General features: G+C 41.6%; 2 protein-coding genes across 2 annotated transcripts; both read left to right on the plus strand.

Annotated features, from left to right (window-relative positions):
- The first annotated feature begins 3250 nt into the window (after positions 1–3250).
- On the plus strand, positions 3251–4492 carry LOC121982914 (putative glucan endo-1,3-beta-glucosidase GVI). The gene is made up of 2 exons (XM_042535920.1): positions 3251–3342; positions 3415–4492. Exons 1-2 carry the CDS (start codon positions 3291–3293, stop codon positions 4371–4373), a joined length of 1011 nt encoding a protein of 336 aa, XP_042391854.1. The 5' UTR covers positions 3251–3290; the 3' UTR covers positions 4374–4492.
- A 154-nt stretch (positions 4493–4646) lies between these two features.
- LOC121980621 lies at positions 4647–9949 on the plus strand. The gene is made up of 3 exons (XM_042532727.1): positions 4647–4888; positions 7674–8070; positions 9395–9949. The coding sequence occupies exons 1-3, from the start codon at positions 4717–4719 to the stop codon at positions 9681–9683; spliced, it is 858 nt and encodes a 285-aa protein (XP_042388661.1). The 5' UTR covers positions 4647–4716; the 3' UTR covers positions 9684–9949.
- The last annotated feature ends 9084 nt before the right edge of the window (positions 9950–19033 follow it).

Below are 19033 nucleotides of genomic sequence, written 5' to 3' on the forward strand. Positions count from 1 at the left end.
TGGGGGGAGATAGAATATCTGAAGCTAGTCCGAGACCAGTGAAAAACGCTCGACCCCGAACGGGGGAGATAAAATATCTGACGACCGCTCGACCCCGACTGGGGGAGATAGAATATCTGACGACTGCTCGACCTCGACTAGGGGGAGATAGAATATCTGAAGCTGGCCCGAGACCAGTGAAGAATGCTTGACCCCGAACAAGGGAGATAACTGCTCTGATAAGCTCGACCCCAAACGGGGGAGATAACTGCTCTGATAAGCTCGACCCCGAACGGGGGAGATAGAATATCCGATGCTATGATAAGTTGGTTGGTGAAGACACGAGTTTAAGGTCGCCGCTCGACCGTCGATGACGCGGGGGTTTAATGTCGCCGCTCGACGGTCTTCGAGCCGGGGTTTTTATAATCACTGGTTCGATTTTGGCGTTTAACGTCGCCGCTCGACGGTCTTCAGGCCGGGGGGGTTATAGTCGCCGATTTGACTCTAGAGTTTAACGTCGCCGCTCGACGGTCTTCAGGCTGGGGGGTTTTTAGTCGTTGGTTCGACTCTAGGGTCTAACGGCGCCGCTCGACGGTCTTCAAGCCGGGATTTTTATAGTCGCCGATTCGAGTCTAGGGTTTAACGTCGCCGCTCGACGGTCTTCAAACCGGAATTTTTATAGTCGCCGGTTCGACTCTAGGGTTTAACGTCGTCGCTCGACGGTCTTCAAGCATAACTCAAACCCGGTCGATCGGCCCAGGGTCTTCGATAATGAGCTCACAGCTCAGATAATATATGCCCGACCGATCGACACGGGATCTTCGGCATCGATCCAGTGGCTCGGATAATATACGCTCGGTCGATCGGCACGGGGTCTTCGGCATCGAGCCGGTGGCTCGACTAATATACGCCCTGCCGATCGGCACGGGGTCTTCGGCATCGAGCTGGTGGCTCGGCTAATATACGCCCGGCCGATCGGCACGGGGTCTTCGGCATCGAGCCGGTGGCTCGGAGCACGATCGATGTGACCCGGGGTCGGTCCGCCATACCGGTTCGGCAATCGAGCCCATGGCCCGATAATAATACTACGACCGCGGCCCACCGCCGACATCAAGCCGTGGCTCGGATAATATATGCTCAAACGGGATCTTGAGATCGAGCCCTGCCCTTGATATAATACACCACCGCCGATGGCCTCGGGGCCTTGGCATCGAGCCGTGGCTCGGATATGATGGAAACTCGCCGACGGACCAGAATCCTCGCCGAGAAACTATGATAAATTATGACCGAAAGATAATAGAAATAATAGCTGACTGAAGAGATCTTACTCAATTTCTCGACTCCCGAATACCCGTGGAGTGAGGAGGATACGATATACTCGTCGAAACCCATCAAAGCCATGAGAATGGCAGAACTTTCAGGGTCGTCCGTCTTCACGTTCCAGACCAGGTGCGTTCCCACAGACAGCGCCAAATTGATCCTGTCGGGAAGCTGAGAAGACGGACCTGCCAGTGTGACGTGTCTGGAAAGTCTTCTGATCAACAACACCTGCAACCAGCGACCGGGTTGCCCCGATCCCTGGTACCTCGATGCTTGAGGTGGGTTCCGCGAACATATGAGCAGCCAGATAATAATAGAGAAATAAATGCACACATAAGAAGTACGAGAACCTACCCTGGCCCCGGAGGGGGGCGCCCTCGGATGGATGGACGAGCTGGTTGCGGCGCTGATCGGGTTGTCATGGTCATGAGGAGTAGATAGACGTCCACCAGATGAGTAACTGGCTCCTGTGGCTCCAAGCCGGACGCGATATGGATTCGCATGACGATACGCGGTCTGACGACAGTACCGACTCACAGGCCGGAAGAGGGGCACGAAGGCCAAAATACAATAACGGCGCCGGGGCCGAATACTCTATCGGCTCACAGGTCAAAGTAGACAAATAGTACAAAACCTGAGCACGCAGACGACGGCTGCCTAGAGGATGACGGTGATTGTTGCCAGAGGCGACACCCGCTGGAGGCAATGCCGCCGGCTGCTGGAGATGTTGACAGCGACATCTGTTGTCGCTGGAGGCCGTGGCGACGGTATACGCTGGAGGCGGCGAAGCTGGACGCCGGAGGCAGTGGCGCTTGACGCTGAAGGCGGTGGCGCTAGACGCCGAAAGTCGTGGCGTCGGACATCGGAGGCAGTGGCGTCGGGCGCCGAAGAGAGTGGTGCTGGACGCCGGAGACAGTGGCGACTGTGACAATCGTCGGGGGCGACAGCGGTGATGGGAAGCGTCGACGGCTGTTGGGTGAGATGCTGACGGCCGCTGGAAGCTAGCGTGCGGTATGGCGATGGAGGTTGGCAGCGCTGGGGTGGAGGCAGTGGCGATGGAAACAGAGCACAAAGGTCCCCTTCCTCAACCTAGCGGCGGGCGCGGCGTGACATGGCGGCGGTGTCGCTTGGAGATGACCGCGGCGAGATTGGAAGCAAGAAAAGAGACAAAGGAGCGGCGGGCTGGAGAAAACGCCAAGAAGAGGAAAGTGAAAAGGAGTGACGACGGGAAGAAAAGGGGCTCCTCCAACGCTCGCCAGTCCAGTGACCTGTGGAAGCCCCTCCCCTCCACAGGAGATGAGATCCTCTGTCCCGAAAATACCGTGTCCCCGTGTCCCAGCGTCGATCGGACGAATTAAATCACATCTCAAGGATACAGTGTACATCATGAAAATGTCATAGCCGTCCGATCGTGCTGGGACACGGGGACACGATATTTTTGGGACGGAGGATCCCATCTCCCTCCACAGTGCTTGGCTGCGGCCGAAAACCCAAAGCCTTTTTTTGTGAACAGTGCCATGAACTAGAACCTAAACCTTCCCCTCTCAAAAGACCAAAATGTCATTCTCCCTTCTCCTAATTACTCATATGCCATTAACTATATCCGCATCAGCTTAGAATACCATTAAACTTGCTCGTGATCTTGTAAATTTCTTATTCTCTAACTTTTTCATTAGAAATTTGAAGTTGCACCAATAGGATAAGATTGTCACCTAGGCATATCAATCCTTTGGATTTCTTTTCCGATTTACCCAGGATAAAAATTTGAAGAAAAATATTAAATTTAACTAAAATTATTTTCTACCGTATTGCAAAAGTGGGGAAAAAAAACAGAAGAGGAAAATTCCAAAATTAATGTGAAAATTTTCTATCTTAAATTTGTTGGTGGGCGGTTGTCCTAACTACGTCCTCTGTTTATATAAATCTCGAGTTTACTTGGGATAAAATTCATTGAATCGATTGAAAGAGGTGTGAAAATCGCGAATTTGATCATGATTGTTCTACTGATTTTTACAATTTTGATCGATTTCTGTTCTCGATCAGGTACAATTTTCTTGTTTTTTCTTCATAATTCGATCGTTGCATACGAAAAAACAGAGCTCGTGATTATTGCAGAAGCTCAGGGGACCGTCGTCGGAGTAAACTACGGTATGCTCGGCGACAACCTCCCATCGCCGGCGCAGGTGGTGTCTCTCTTCGAGTCCCGCGGCATCGGCAGGCTCCGTCTCTTCCACCCCGACGCCGCCGCCCTCGCCGCCCTCCGCGGTTCCGGTATCGAGGTCGTCCTCGGCACGCTCAATGAGGAGCTCCCCGGCCTCGCCGCCGACCCCTCCGCCGCCGAGAAATGGGTCGCGGCCAACGTCGCCCCCTTCGCCGGCTCCGTCCGCTTCCGCTACATCAACGCAGGGAACGAGGTAGTCCCCGGGGACACCGCAGGGAACGTGCTCCCGGCCATGCGCAACCTCGCCGCCGCCGTGAGAGCGGCCGGGCTCCGAATCCCCGTCACCACGTCGGTGGCCACGACGGCGCTCGGCGTGTCGTACCCGCCGTCGCAGGGGGCGTTCTCGGAGGCCGCCGCCGGCGTAATGACCCCCATCGCGGCGTTTCTGCGGTCGACGTCGGCGCCGCTGCTGGTTAACGTGTACCCTTACTTCTCCTACGCCGGAAACCCGGGGGAGGTGGCGCTGGACTACGCCCTATTCAGGGCCGCCGGCGTGGTGGTGCGCGACGGCGCGCTGGGGTACGACAACCTGTTTGACGCCATGGTGGACTCAGTGCACGCGGCGCTGGAGAAGGCCGGGGCGGCGGAGGTGGAGGTGGTGGTATCGGAGACAGGCTGGCCGTCGGGCGGCGGGGGACTGGGAGCGACGGTGGAGAACGCGGCGGCATACGTCAACAACTTGGTGGCGCACGTGCGCAAGGTCGGGGGCACGCCGAGGAAGCCAGGAAACGCGACGGAGACGTACCTGTTCGCCATGTTCAACGAGAACCAGAAGCCGGCCGGAACAGAGCGCCACTTCGGGCTGTTCCACCCGAACATGACCGAAATTTACCACGTCAATTTTCAACCCTAAAGCAAAATAAATTATAAATTAATTATAGATTTTATCACGACTCATAAATACTCATTTATAAGTAATCACAGTATTATGTAATTCATTAATTCTGGATTATATCATTTGTCCCTCATGCTTTGATGATTTATAGATACCATTGAATTCTAATGTTATTTTTGAAAGTATGTTAATAGTATTTGAAGCTAATTTAAAAACTAAAATTTTTGGGTAGGGAAATGTAAATATCCATTGAAAGAACTGCACAAGGTGAGTTGAACAAGTACCGGATTATCGGGCAGTAGCGATATTATTGAAAAAGCATTGGTGATGGTTAGGGAGACAAGCGACCTGGAGATCGACCATGGCATCCTTCGCCCTGCTCCACTCCTCTCCGCCTCCTTTTTATTCTCTGCGCCACGGCACCATGAACCTTCCTAGGGTTTTGATTTCTCTCCACGGCGGCGACGGCGGCAGTATCGGCGGACTCTGTCGTGGATCTCCCAACCCTGGAACCACCCGCTCCGAAGAAATAGGTTTGTCGCTTGCCGATCCTTCTTCTCTTTTGAATTCGGAATCGGGTTAGAATTTCTGAACCGACTCCCTAGGATCGCGTCGTCGGTGCCGGATTATGTCGTAATAGCTCAGTCGTGTTCTACCACCGCTTCCATTTACCTCCTTCAGTTTCATGCTTTTGCACTAAATTTCTTAGCTTTCGGGTTCGTATATTTGCCAAATGGACGCAGTCCTTTTGATTAAACAATAACAAGGGAAGTTGGGAACTCTATCTGACTTTTGTTGCTTGCTATCCAGTCAATGCTTTACGTGATCAAAAAATTTATGTTATGTGTCATACGTTACTTAACTTTCCTATTCGACTTCATTGGATTACTGACATTGGCATTGTGGAGAATAGCGCCTGTGTTCGGAAATAGGGGTTTATGTTTGTATGCGCTTAAATGCAATTGGTTCATGTTTTTTAGCTCTTAGGTTTATTATGCACTGAAGGTTTTTCTCTAAAACGGAGCACTGATTTTGAAAATCATCATTATATGCGCTATTCTTTGACTTGTTGGACTATAGTTCACTTTTAAACCCATTGGTATAGCATTCTAACTAAATGGGAAATGGAAGATCTACTTTTTTATAAGGTGTTACAACATGGTAGCGATATAAGCTTCCACCTGTCTTCGCTTGCGTTCATTGATTAAGTTTAACACAGAAAAGTGAGTTGACTCTGGCTTCATCTTGCCTCACATTGATAAGTCATCTTCATGATCATGACTAAAAACCATTTTTTTTTTATATGGAAGCAAAGTTACTTTTAATCAATAACAAAAAAAACTACATGTCTGAAAGATGAAAATCATACTTCATGTGGTTGGGTATGTGATCATGAATCAAGCGTATGATGGATGATATATCTTGGATATCTCTGACTAGAAAATCTAGACTGTTGTTTCTTTTATCAACTTTGTGTTAGTAGTTCAATGTGTAATATCGTCTAACCTATCTTCTCTAATAAAAAAGATCGCATTTGGCACTAAATATTAGCACACAAAGTGGAAGTTTCAAGATGGAAACCATGACCTATTGCAAAACTTGACCATGTCTCAAAACCCTAAACACATTTGCCTAACCTACGTTCATGGGCACTTTTGTGCTGTCTTAGAACAAGGTATGAATATAGATGTGTGCAACTTGTCCCCTAAGCATACCTAGAAGACTAGCATAGCAAGATCTTTCACCATCTGTCGAGGATTGTTAAATTGTGGTGTGGAGCCATCCCAGTACTTGCGGCTGTATACTATATCGTACCAGGTTGGTAAGCACAGCCTTGTGTTCACTTTAGAGATTGAAAATTAATCTAATTAGCATATTTTTCTGGTGCTATCATCCTATGAAATAATTTATTCTTCCAATGCGGGTAAACATTGTAGATTCCTTTATACTCCTTTATGTATCTAGGGGGTGCAACCTTATCTTCCCTTTGGTTATTTTGGACTAGTGGTCCTGCAATTAACCTGTATCCAGAGATGGTTCCTTTCAGCTCTTACTTGAGAATAGATTGACCATGATACATTTACCAACAAGATTTGAAGTATTGTTATGAGCTGGGATATTGGTTGGAATGATACTGCAATGGTGCACGTTGCGCTAATGGCATCGAGGAGGAGAAAATGAAGAAGAAAGAAGAAGCAGGGACTCTTGGAGGAAACACTAGACTATTCCTCAAGGAAAAAGATTATTCTCAGGTGAGAAAACTACGTCGCTGCTCGTGATAATATGGATCAGAGAAGAAAATTGCATGCTTAGAAAAGCATCTCTAGAACCCTGTCCTTGCTAGAAGAGGATCGTGCATCTAGATTTATTTCATCTGTTGAAGAAGATCAAGAGGAAGTTTTGGCCCTCGCCCTCACTTGAAGAAGCTGCCTCATTACTCATAGGCACACGGATCAAAGAAAGACAATGCCTAGAAAAAGTTTCACCTTGATCCATTTTATATGTTGGACGATGAGTGAAGCAAAAGCTTGTGCTTGTGCTGACCGGCACAAAACAATACTTTAAAACAATTATTACAAATTCAGATCAAATGATATATACATTTCTACAAATTAGCTTATTTAAGGCCACTTTTAAATGAATGGCTCTTCTTTTTAATTTTAGCAAGCATGGAAAATAATCAAACTCTAGATGTCTGCCCACAAAAAGTCTGACAGAAAACCCTTGAGACGAACACCTAATTATTTTATTCATTTCTTTAAAAAAATACCGCCCTTGTAATACTTTCTTTAAGATTAGCTTTTCTTACACATTAATAGTATAATTTTCTATTGTAACTTAAAAGTGAGTTTTTAGTTTGCAGTTCGAGCTTTCCTCTACCAAACAAAAAGTAACAAAAATTAGGAGGAATTATCGGATATCCACCAAATTTGAACGTTGAGCATTGTGTGTGTGTGTGCACACGCAAACTTGTGCGTCGCAAGTGCATATGAATATCCTCTCTCTTCTTATCTAGTTGTTTCTTTCTTCTTTGGCAGGAAAAAATATTCATGATAGAAAGTGAGCACATGAGCCAAATAAAAAATAAAAACATTTTTTTCTGATCTGACGAATAGTGTGTACAATTCACTGGGTCATTTAAGATTTTTAACTGGATAACATGACAAATGACTTGCTCCATGTTATTTGTAAGGGGCTTCCTTGGTTGTAAACATGAGTTGAATTTCTCCAGCAATCAAATTTATGACTCAGTGAGATAGCATATTGTATCTTTCAGTACCTGATTTTATTCATTCTCATGTGTGAATTTCCATATAGGAACTTGCAGGGCTAGTCAAGCTGTTGACTTGTTTCCATCTGTGTGGCCTGAAGTTACCATTCGAGATGCACGACTGGATGACTGTTGGGAAGTGGCGGATACCCATTGTAGCTGCTTTTTCCCAGAGTATTCATTCCCCTTGGATCTTGTTCTGAGGATTGATCGGTTTGTGGGGTTGCTTTCTGGGTTCTCAGTTCCTCCAGGTTGTATGAGAACATGTCTTGTTGCCGTCACTGGTAGTCCAGTCAACGATGACCTGTACATTGGGTGTGAGGGTCTTAAATTTGGCAGTTTTGAAGGAAAATTCAGCATTAACAGAAGATCTGTAGCTGGAATTCTTACAGTCGATACAGTAGCTGATTTCCTTCCTAGAAAAGGTCTGCTTCGACAAAGAAGGTAATCATGGGGGCAATTTGCTTCTGCATGGGTTCTATTCAATTTGCTATGCAACTTTATCTGACCTAGTATTGAATTTAAAAGTTGTGAACCCTTACAAATTTACTTGATGCTTTAAGTATCTGCCACAGATTAGAAATTATTAGCTTAAATTTCATAATGGCCCCATACATGTCTCAGGGTCTATTTATTAGGGGATGACTGCATTTAGAAAGTCAAAGTAATAGGGATACCTTGAAATTGCTTATTACTGAATGGAGGATGGTTAATATCACCATTGCTTTCTTTGTTTATTTGGAAAATAATTAGGAAGAAATTAGGGTGCATGTGCAAATTTCTCATCTCCTGTCTCATTTCCCAAACCCTATTCCTTGGTAGTGTCGAATGTGCTAAGCCAAATGTGCCGCTGCTGGTTGCAGATATCCGCCACGAACTTCCACAATGGCCTCCACCAGCAGGCTGTAGATCTTACACAAAAGCTTATAACGATATCCACATTTTGTTGTGATAGTAGTAATTGTCAGACTATAAGAGAAGGGTTTAGGAATCAGGAGATGACCCACTTCCGGATCTTGACATAAAGCTTGACCTTGCAGGCAGCATTTTAAGAGGCCGTTATCACGCTTTCACTTCGATGCCGGAGCACTCCCCCTTGACCTCAATCCTTTTCAACTTCATGCTTCCTATCTTAATCTCCATATTCGTAGTCACATCAACCTGCATCTACAGTCTTTGTCCTCCCCTCAGATTTGTTGCTGCCGCCACATCCAGCATCTGCCCTTCCATCTACAGTCATATCTGCTGTTGAAATTATTCGAGCCTTTTTATTCTCCTTTCCCTCTCCTAGCTTTTCACAGGGTTTGGTGGGGGTCAAATTGTAGCTGAAAACTGGATAACGGGCTGTTTCCAAATCATTTCCTAGGATTTTTCTTCCTTATGAATAGTGGATTTGGCCCTCAACCTCTCCCCAATCTCTAGCCAATCTGTGGATTTGTGATCCTTCATACTAGTAAACAGGCCCTTAGAACTTATCTGGATATTGTTGCTCATTGCACTTTGTTAGAACATTATGACTGCAAGCTATGGTACTATTGTTGCTTCATTAAGCGTTGGCATGTTTAAGTAGTGTTTCAATAATATTCAATCCCAGTCTTCTGCTTAGCAAGCTATTGTACTATTGTTGCTTCATTAAGCGTTGGCATGTTAAGTAGTGTTTCAATAATATTCAATCCCAGTCTTCTGCTTAGCAAAAGTGGTTTCTTGGGAAAGTTTTATTTGCATTTTGAATGTCTATTCTGACATGCTAAAATTTTTGTTAGTGTAGAACTGGAATAGCATACATTTCAAATGTTGCCGTCCGGCAAGGAAATCGGAGGAGAGGAATTGCTAAGATGCTTGTTGCAAAGGCAGAGGCCCGAGCCAGGAGTTGGGGTTGCCGGTCCATGGCACTGCATTGCGACATAAACAATTCGGCTGCTATAAGATTATACAAAGGGCAAGGTTTCAAATGCATCAAAGTGCCAGAGAATGCAAAATGGCCCGAACCAAAGACTTCTCCAACCCTCCAATTCAACTTCATGATGAAACTTCTAAACCCTACCACGAGCCCTTGATCAGAGATACTCAAAACTCCCGGAGTCAAGGCTCTGAACTACGCCCATGTTACAAGTTCAACCAAAGACTTCTCCAACCCTCCAAAGACTTCTCCAACACACGGTGTATACTTTCATTGTCGCTAACAAATTCAACCAAATGTTACAAGTATTTATTCCTTGAGTAGGATTGAGTGATTAAAGTGTTTCATCGTGTTGAATTGGGATAGAAATGAAGTTAATTATTACACCATTAGGGTCGAATTAATTGAAAGGTTGTAAAATCATGGCAAAATACTGACTGAAGATGCAATTTGCTAGGGATCAAAATCAGATTTTTCAATCAATTTTCTTTTCTTTTATTTTTAATTTATGGAAAATAGGCGACCCCTAACTGTATCCAACCACTACCAACTTAGGGTTCATAGTTGTTGTTTCGATATCCAAATTGCAAAATCTTCATATGAAATTTGAGTTGAAGCCTAAATATTATTTCCAATGATTTATAATGGGAAGTTGACCTTTGGCTTCCATTATTCTAGTCCATAATATTCTTAAAAATTAATAATTTTCGGTATCATTTTTTTGTTTTAGAAAAAATAAGCTTTAAAAATAAATTGAATCATTTAATTAATTAAATTACAATTTATACGTGCACATGCGATCATGTGTGAGGGTGAAATTTAAAAATAAAAAGGTACCATGGAGACATATCTAAAGTTAGTGTTTGTGTATAATGATAAAAGCAGTTCCGGTCTTTCTACATAGGAGGTCCGGAGTGGAAAAAAAAAAGTCCAACTCAAGGTGCCAATTACATGTCTGAAATATGAATCTGGGTCTAACTATTCAAGGCATCAATTACATACCTATAATACATAATACTAAAAAAAAAAAATTAGGTCCTCTCAAATCATGGGCCCAGGGCCATCGCCCAGTGTCGCCCTCCTCCAGGGCCGGCCCTGGATAAAAGTGAAGTTGTCATTTTAACGGTCTCTCCACAGGAGTCTTAATCGAACGGTAGTATTGCATCTCTATTGATCTTAGGGCTGTAAATGAACCAAGCGTTCATGAACAAGCTTGTTGTTCAGCTTGGTAAGAGCTTGTTTATGTTCGTTCAATATATATAAGATTAATTAAACAAACAAGTTTGAATAACTCGTTAAGCTAAACAAACAAGCTTGAACACATATGTGTTCAGATTGTTAACGTTCGTGAATAACGTTCGTGAACAATATTCGTGAACAACGTTCATGAACAATGTTCACGAACCATATTCATTAATAAAACTCTTTTCAATATACTAAATAAATAATAAAATAAAATAAATAAATTTAAATTATCAAGCTTAATAATCAATCAAACAACTAAAAATTTTAAACAATCAAACAAACTTGAATTGAGAGCTTGATAACATCTAAACGAACCAAGCTTGAACCAAGTTCAAGCCAAGCTTGAATTGGGAGCTTGATAACATCTAAACGAACCAAACTCAAGCCAAGTTTTAAACAAACTCAAACTCATAAAAAATAAATCAAGCCAAACTTGAACACTCATTTCAAAAGCTTAGTTCATTTTAAGCTCGACTCAGCTCGACTTAGTTACCTTATCAAACAAGCTTGAACACCCTAAACCTCGGCTCGGCTCGACTTATTTACATCCCTAATTGATCTTATCAAAAACACAAGATTTAGGCACCTTTTATTTTTTAAAGAATCGGAACAAATACAATCTTGACTACCACATTGATTCGCAAATTATTTAGATCGAAATAGTGCAAAAATCTAATTTTATTTGGATGTTTGAATCAAAGTGACATTAGTTAGGTAGTTCACATACTTCCACAAGAGCAATAAATTAGCTCATAAATGAATAGAAAATAAATGATTAAAATTGTCAATTTTTGTCAAACTCAACCTAACTTATTGTGATTGAGTGAGATCATAAAAACACACCTATATTCTTGTATTCTTCTTAGAATGATAGTTTTGTAGTAATATTAAAATCGAAAAAAAAATCACATGAATATGGACAAAAGTGTGAATATTGAAATACATGAATACTAGTACTTCCAAGTATTATTAAAAGAAGACAAATTTTAAACAAAATGAAACAATAAAAAAATTGGCCAAGTTTAAATATTAATACATCAAACTAAAATATAATTTTTTTATTCATAAATATTAGCATATTGAATATATTTTATATAATTATAATTTAATAAATTATTTAAACTTTTTACCTCCCTTTAAGATCTATCCCAAACTGTCCATGTGCTCTACTTAATTAGCCTTTCCAAATACTATTACCAGTGTTTCCACCCATTCTTGGTACTCCAAAACAAAGCGACAATCCAATGTGGGGGCCACTTAATTCCGGGAATTAAAACGCGGGTTCAAAGGAGTGTGTACATCGATCCGACTCCTCCAGAAGAAGGAACCGCAGACGGGGTCCATGGCACGTGACCGCACCGCTCTCGCGACGCGACGCGACGCACGTGACCGGAACCGGAAGCGCGTGGTTCGTGGGCTGTAATGCAGCTGGCGCCGTCGTGGGTACATGTGCGGGTAAACCGGAAAAGCCATGGCGCCGGGTCCACCATCGCCGCGGGACCCGCCACCGCTCCCTATGGTTAAATTCAACGCAGAGGGAGACCCGGCGCGGGTGGCGCGTGGGACCAGCGCTGACGTCGACGTCTAGACAAATTTAAAAAAAAAAAAACCGGTCCAATCAGTAAATTTCCTATCAATTGAAATTGACCGGCGACCCGGCTCAGCCAGATTTCAGGTTCTCTAAAAAAAATCTTTTTTATTTGAAAACACTTTTATATTCATATTTTGTTTACAAATAAAATAAAATAAAAATAAAAATAAAAATATAGTGAAATTGAAGGAATCGGTGGTGGAAGGACTAAGGAGTGGAATGGAAGTTAATTAAATGAGCCGGGTTGGGGAGGAGCATCATTATTACAAGACAACCAAAACCACCGTCGTCGGTTGCGAAGTCACTTTACCCTTTAGTAGCATTGCTCTTTTACACTTCGACCCTTCTTTTCGTTTAATTTAATTACATCCCTATATATTTCACAATTGTCCTTTGAGGGAAAAGTATGGGCGTCCATGGGATTTCGAGCATAAATTGTATTAATTAGTTTTCAAGGCTCGTCCTTAAATTAGTTAATGGTATTCTGAGAAAATTAGTTAATTATATTAATTTTCGTTGACCTAAGAAACCATTAAATACCATATGGTGAACTTTACAGTTTCACGCACGCCACTCGCTAACTTAATCTTGATGGCTTTAATATAAAATATTATTTATTGGGTAGTTTAGTAAAATAATTTGTTAATTTGTACCATATTTAAAATCAAAATTATTAAACTATTCTATATTTCTATGGGTGCTTACATTAAAAAAACACTTTTCCATTGGAATCGAATACTTTATTATTATTATTATTATTATTATTATAATAATAAGCATATCTTACTCGACATTGTAAGAATAACTACCGTAATAGAGACATAGTTCCCGTCCATGTTAAAATTTATAATGGTATTTTGATGTATTATTAAATAAGTTTAAGTTAGATATTTATTGTATTTTGATATATGTATTTAAGTGTATAAGAATTTAGGAGAACACATACTTAGACAAAAGACACAAGCAAATGAAAAGGATTGTATGGGAAAAGAGTCAACGAGATCACTACATCTGAGGTACGAGGAACTGCGAAAGAGTAATTCGACAGAAGCGAAAAGGACACACAGGGAATGAGGTAGAAAGGCTCAACACATCAAGAGACGAAAAATCAGAAGGAAGTCTATTCTAGGCGACCAAAACGGGGTCCGATCGACCTTCGGACTGGGCGATAGGTGAATCATCTAGGCGACCACAACGGATGAAGTCAACAAATGGTTAAGTCTAAACTTGACCATTTCCAAGAGACTGGAAGTGTTCTAGGCGACCAATCTGAGGGTAGCTGAGTCATCAATAATCATTGTCGAAGCGGTTCATATCCAAAGCCACGACAACGATGTTCAAACTATCGGAAGCCTTCAGTTGACTGGAATACACTACATCATCACAACGGTCAATTCTAGAGCCGTTGTCGAAGTGGATCAAGCTTGAAGACATGGCAACATCTTCTAGGTGACTGAAGAGGGTCCGGTCGACAGGAGGCGCCACGTCAATACTATAAGTACCTCATGGTGGTTTCAATGTGATCAACCAAGTCAAGTTAGGTCTTTTATGTATTTGATGTCTTGTGTCTAAGTGTGCAGAAACTTAAGAGCACAAGAAGTCGAGCGAAAGGCGCAACTAGCAAGAAAGATAGCACGAGAGAGAGTTGACAGGCTCAGTGTGTTCGAAGGATGAGGTGCTGCGGAAGAGTACTCTGGCGGACGAAAAGAAAGCGCGTGATGTTTTCAAGGGACGAGAAGCCGGAGCGGAAGCTTGCTCGAGGAGACAACCAAAAAATGGGTTCGGGTGAGTCCTATTCCAAATGACCGAAATCATCTAAGCAAGCGAAGCCGGAATAGGGAGAAACTAGATAGTCAACAAATTGTTGACTGTCCTGGCGCCTGGACCATTTCCAGACGGCCAGATGGTCTGGGCGCTCGGACAGTCCAAGCGCCCGGACCCCCTGGGGCAGCCAGGGCGCCTCCTCGATGCACCCTATGAGAGGACTGTGTTAACACGATCCAGGCACCCGGACCTAGTCCAGGTGCCTGGACCAGAAAAATTTTATCTTCATCGAACTATTGTGACATGGATAAAACTTTGTCCACGCCAGGCACCTAGAGCCCTTCCAAGCACCCAGAGCTGCCACGTCAGCAAATAGTTTTATTCGATCAGCATGCTTTAAATAGAGTCCTGGCCTCAGTAGTTTAATACAACACTTGAAAACGATCTTCTTTCTGTTGTACTTTATAATCTAGTGCTTAAACTGCTAAAAGATGCTTCTCCGCCATAAGGAGATTTGATGGTGAGCTTTTCTTGAATTAGCAATCTTCATGATTGCAAATGAAGTAAAAAAAGATCGACCTATTTTTTCTTTCTTGTTAATTAGTTTTTATTAAAACAAGTGTTTCTTAATTTATTTTAAAAAGTCGAGAAAGGTTTGATTTTTTATTTTAAGGACAATTCACCCCCCCCCCCCCCCCCTCTCTCTTGTCGGTCTCAAGAGAACCAACAATTGGTATCAGAGCAAGGATACTTCAGAAGGACTAGTCGTCGACCGAATCAACAAAAACAATGGCTAGACCAAGCCTTAATCTGCCAAAGTTCGAGGGGGAGTTTATACACTAGAAATGTCAAATGAAAATATTTCTAAAAACTGATTTTGAAATTCTTTTAATAATAAAGTATGATTTTGTAGTACCCAAGGATTAGCAAGGCAAAGAGAAAGAAGAGAACCTATAGACGAAGAAAGAGCAAAGTGGCTTTGTAGCCAACATCAAAGTGGAATATCACTTACTAACTGTATTACCGCCTCAAGAAGTCAATTGCATCGGAAGCTACACCTTGACCAAAGATCTCTAAGAGAAATCCTAGAATTCCATGAAGGCACATTTGAAGCAAAGCTTGCACGACGGAATATTCTTTAAGGTAAGCTAACAAATCTTCGCTTAGAAAAAGGTGAGACAGTGGCTTAACTACACGCGAAGATTAAGAAACTGATCACCAGACTGACTAATCTCGACGAAAAGGTAACCAACCGGGACTCAATTCGCTGCACACTCAATGCATTTCCCAGATCTCCAGAATGGATCTCAATAATAGACATCTATTACATCTCCAGAGACTTGGAGGTAAATACTTTAGAAGAACTCTTCTCTGCATTAGAATTATATGAAACTAGATGTGCATGTATGACAAAAGAATCAAGTCAGAATGTAGCACTGAAAGCCACCAAGAAGGACAACCCCAAGTCAGACTCAAATATAGATGCAAACCAAAAAGCTAACATGGTAAGGAAGTTTTAAAAAAATTTAAATCTAATAAATTTAAAGAAATACAGAATAGAAAAAATTCAAGAAACAAAAGAAAGATTCGATACTACTAGTGTCAAAAGGAATGACACATAAAGTAGGACTGTCCAGAACTCAAGAAGGAAAAAGATAAAGGACCAAGGCAAAACAAACACAAGAATCTCAAGGCCACTTGGGACAAAAGTTCATCATCCAAGTCCAAAATAGAAGCATATGTTATACTATCACTGATGGCTAGTCAGGAAGAATCAAGCAACTCATAAGCCAGCATCGATGAAGGGGGAGACATATCAGATGAATGCAGCGATGCAGGCGGAGAATCTAGCTTAAGACCCGACATGATAAGTGAGGTATGTCTCTTGCCTCCTGATCAACTGTATTTTGGTATAAAATCTATGTCTAAGACTATGTATAAACTGAAACCCAAAAATAAAAAAAAATTTAAAAAAATTAGAAATGAAAATAATCTTAGCAAAATCATACTTAACAGAGGATTTTGATAATTAAAAATTGGAAATGCTAATTTGAAAGAACAAATAGAAAATTTAAAAAATTCTGCATATTTAAATTTTACTACCTCAAATGTTGAAAATTATCAAGGACTAAATTGGTACTATAGATTTTATAAGGGCCAAATCAAAAAAATAACTAAAAGATATATTCCAAGAAAGTACTTGATCAATGCAGTAGGAAAGAACTTGTATTAGGTTCCAAAATTATGCTTAAATTAAATTTCTTGTGCATATTTCTAATTTTAATTTGATTTAATATTTATCTTTTAATTACCTAACATTTTAAAATTGTTTCATATATTTTTTATTTAAAATTAATTAGAGTTTAATTTTTCAGAGAAAGAGGATCTCATTTCTAATATGTAGAAAAAATTTTAAAATTGTTTGACTGTTGAATTATTTTTTATAAATTTTTTTAACAAAATTTATAGTCATTATTATGGCTATTAACCCTAGCCACCTTTCTAGTTGACTCATCTATTATGGCTAGGCCACTATGATACACCTCGGGTGACATTTGGCTTAACCACTTTAATCTCTTAACCTTAGACATTTTGTTTTTGGTTAATTTCTCATTGTCCTTAAATGGCTATCGCTTGTCATTTCTTGACTTCTCCTTACTATAGTCATATGCAACCCTAACATACAACTTTTCTTTAGCCTTGGAGAATTCTCCCTTGCCATTAGCACGTGCAATCATTGCATGTAACCTTTCTTTGGCCTTAGGGGATGATGATCGATATCCTAAATCTGATATATCATTATTATATCTTTGACTACCTAACACCATATCTAATCCCTTAGATCTAACATTGAATCTCTTAAAGAATTTTTTTAACCTATCAAACTTTTTCCTTAAAACTTAATTTTCTAATTCTAGGTTTCTAACCTTAGAATCTGTTGGTGCTAAAAACACTAGCTAATCAAATTTATATTTTGATATTAGCAAAAGTTTAAAGTTAAGCTGTTTTATTAGCCTAACAAGTTTAACTAAGTGTGCAGAAAAGTCCTAATTGATTTTAGGTAAAGTGAAAGTCTTATTTGAGGTTAGACAAAGAAGTCCTAGTGGACACTAAGCAGGCGAAAAGTTTTAGCTGCGGTTACGCAAGGAAGTCCTGGTCCATGGGACTGGGCGAATTCTTGGCAGGTCGAGGATGTCGGGCAAAAGACTGATAGGTTGAGGTTCGGGCATCAAGCAAAAAGTCATGATTTCTTGGATGCTGAGCAAAAGTCTAAACGGTCTAGAGAACTAGTTTGGCAAAAGGTAAATCATCTTGAGAGGAGTAGGTAAGGATGTGTTCCCCGTTGAGGAAACAATATGCGTCGATTCAATCTAGGGTTTCACTAGAAATTTGAAAATCATAACCAGATAGTCCAGAGACTGTTAAATTAATTATATTTTATTGTGCTAACTTTGTTTTATAGGATATCTTTGGTGTTTTGGACTAACATTCCTTGTAGGAAGTGAAATGCACAAAGAAGCTTGGGTGAACAGTCCTCGAGGCGCCTCCTGTGGTGCTGGAGGCCCCTCGGACACCTTGGTTGAAGACCCCATGCGGAAGAGCGTGGAGGCACCTCCCATGTGGTTGGAGGCGCCTTGGAGTTGGGCGTAGAGGTGCCTCAGAGAGCATAGAAGGCGGCCTCCAAAGGATAAAAACCATGGATTGAGGTGATTATAGCTACTAAGGCTTTGGGGATAACATCTACAACTGGAGGCGCCTCGGACACTGCTGGAGGTGCTCTCAACACTTTATAAAAGAGTTGTTTGAGCAACTCTTTGTAGAGTACTTGAAAATTAATATGTTATGTCTTCTATGCTTGCCACTCTGCTCTGACTTCCAACAACAACGCTACGACGCTATTCCGACAACTACGCTCTACACTGAATTCTAATACTGTCAGTATAATTTGCATTACGCAATTTGTAATTATCTCTTTTTGTAGATTCTGTGTAATTATATGAATTATTAGTGATTTACCCATCGAAAGTGATCGTTGATCGCGCGTCTTAGAGTAGGAGTCGTCATAGGCTCTAAACCAAGCAAAACCAACTTATGTCAATTATTTTTTATTTCCACTGCTTTTATTACTTTGTGTTCTCTCGATTAATTTATGAAAAATGTGAAAAGTCACGAGTGTTATCCACTCCCCCTCTAGCGCTTTTGATCCAACATAATGAACCTGTCCATCATGCACATTCCTAGACCTATCCTTCCTAGGCATGTATCTCCCATTCCTAGAATTAACACCTAGGTTTTCCACCACGTTTCTCTCCTTAAGCAAATTGGGTTGTTTTTTATTAGGTCTAACTTTTGAATTTGATTTCTTAGGGTTATCAATTATTTTAACCCTATTCCTATTGTTATATCTAAAATCATAATTATACATGGGTAAATAAAAATATTTTTTTTAACATGCATGGAGGAATTTGAATTAAATTTCAAATTAAGGTTTACCTTCCCCTTTACTTTTGGAGTTCCCCCTAGACTTGAGCCTCCATTTTTCCTCCATTTCTTCAATTAGGTGAGCTTCTTAATTTCTCCCTCCCTTAGTCATTTGGAGTGGTAGTGACCCCGCTCACCACATGTGAAGCATATGATATGTCACTTCTTCTTCTTCTTGGCATCATGCTTCCTACAATCTGCATTAGATTCTAAATGAATTTTAGTAGGTTTAGGAGTTACATTCTTGAGCAAGGGACATCTACTCTTGCAATATCCCATCTCCCCACATCCAAAACATTTAATGTGGGCTTTAGTGCTCTTCTCGGTGGATGTGGTTGAGGATTGAGCTTCTAAGACTTCTTCACATGTCTTGGACTCTTCTGTAAGTACCCTGAATTAGTTTTGATGTGATCAAACAGGTTAAG

The sequence above is a fragment of the Zingiber officinale genome, chromosome 5A (genome assembly GCF_018446385.1).
Source record: "Zingiber officinale cultivar Zhangliang chromosome 5A, Zo_v1.1, whole genome shotgun sequence".
NCBI lineage: Eukaryota > Viridiplantae > Streptophyta > Magnoliopsida > Zingiberales > Zingiberaceae > Zingiber > Zingiber officinale.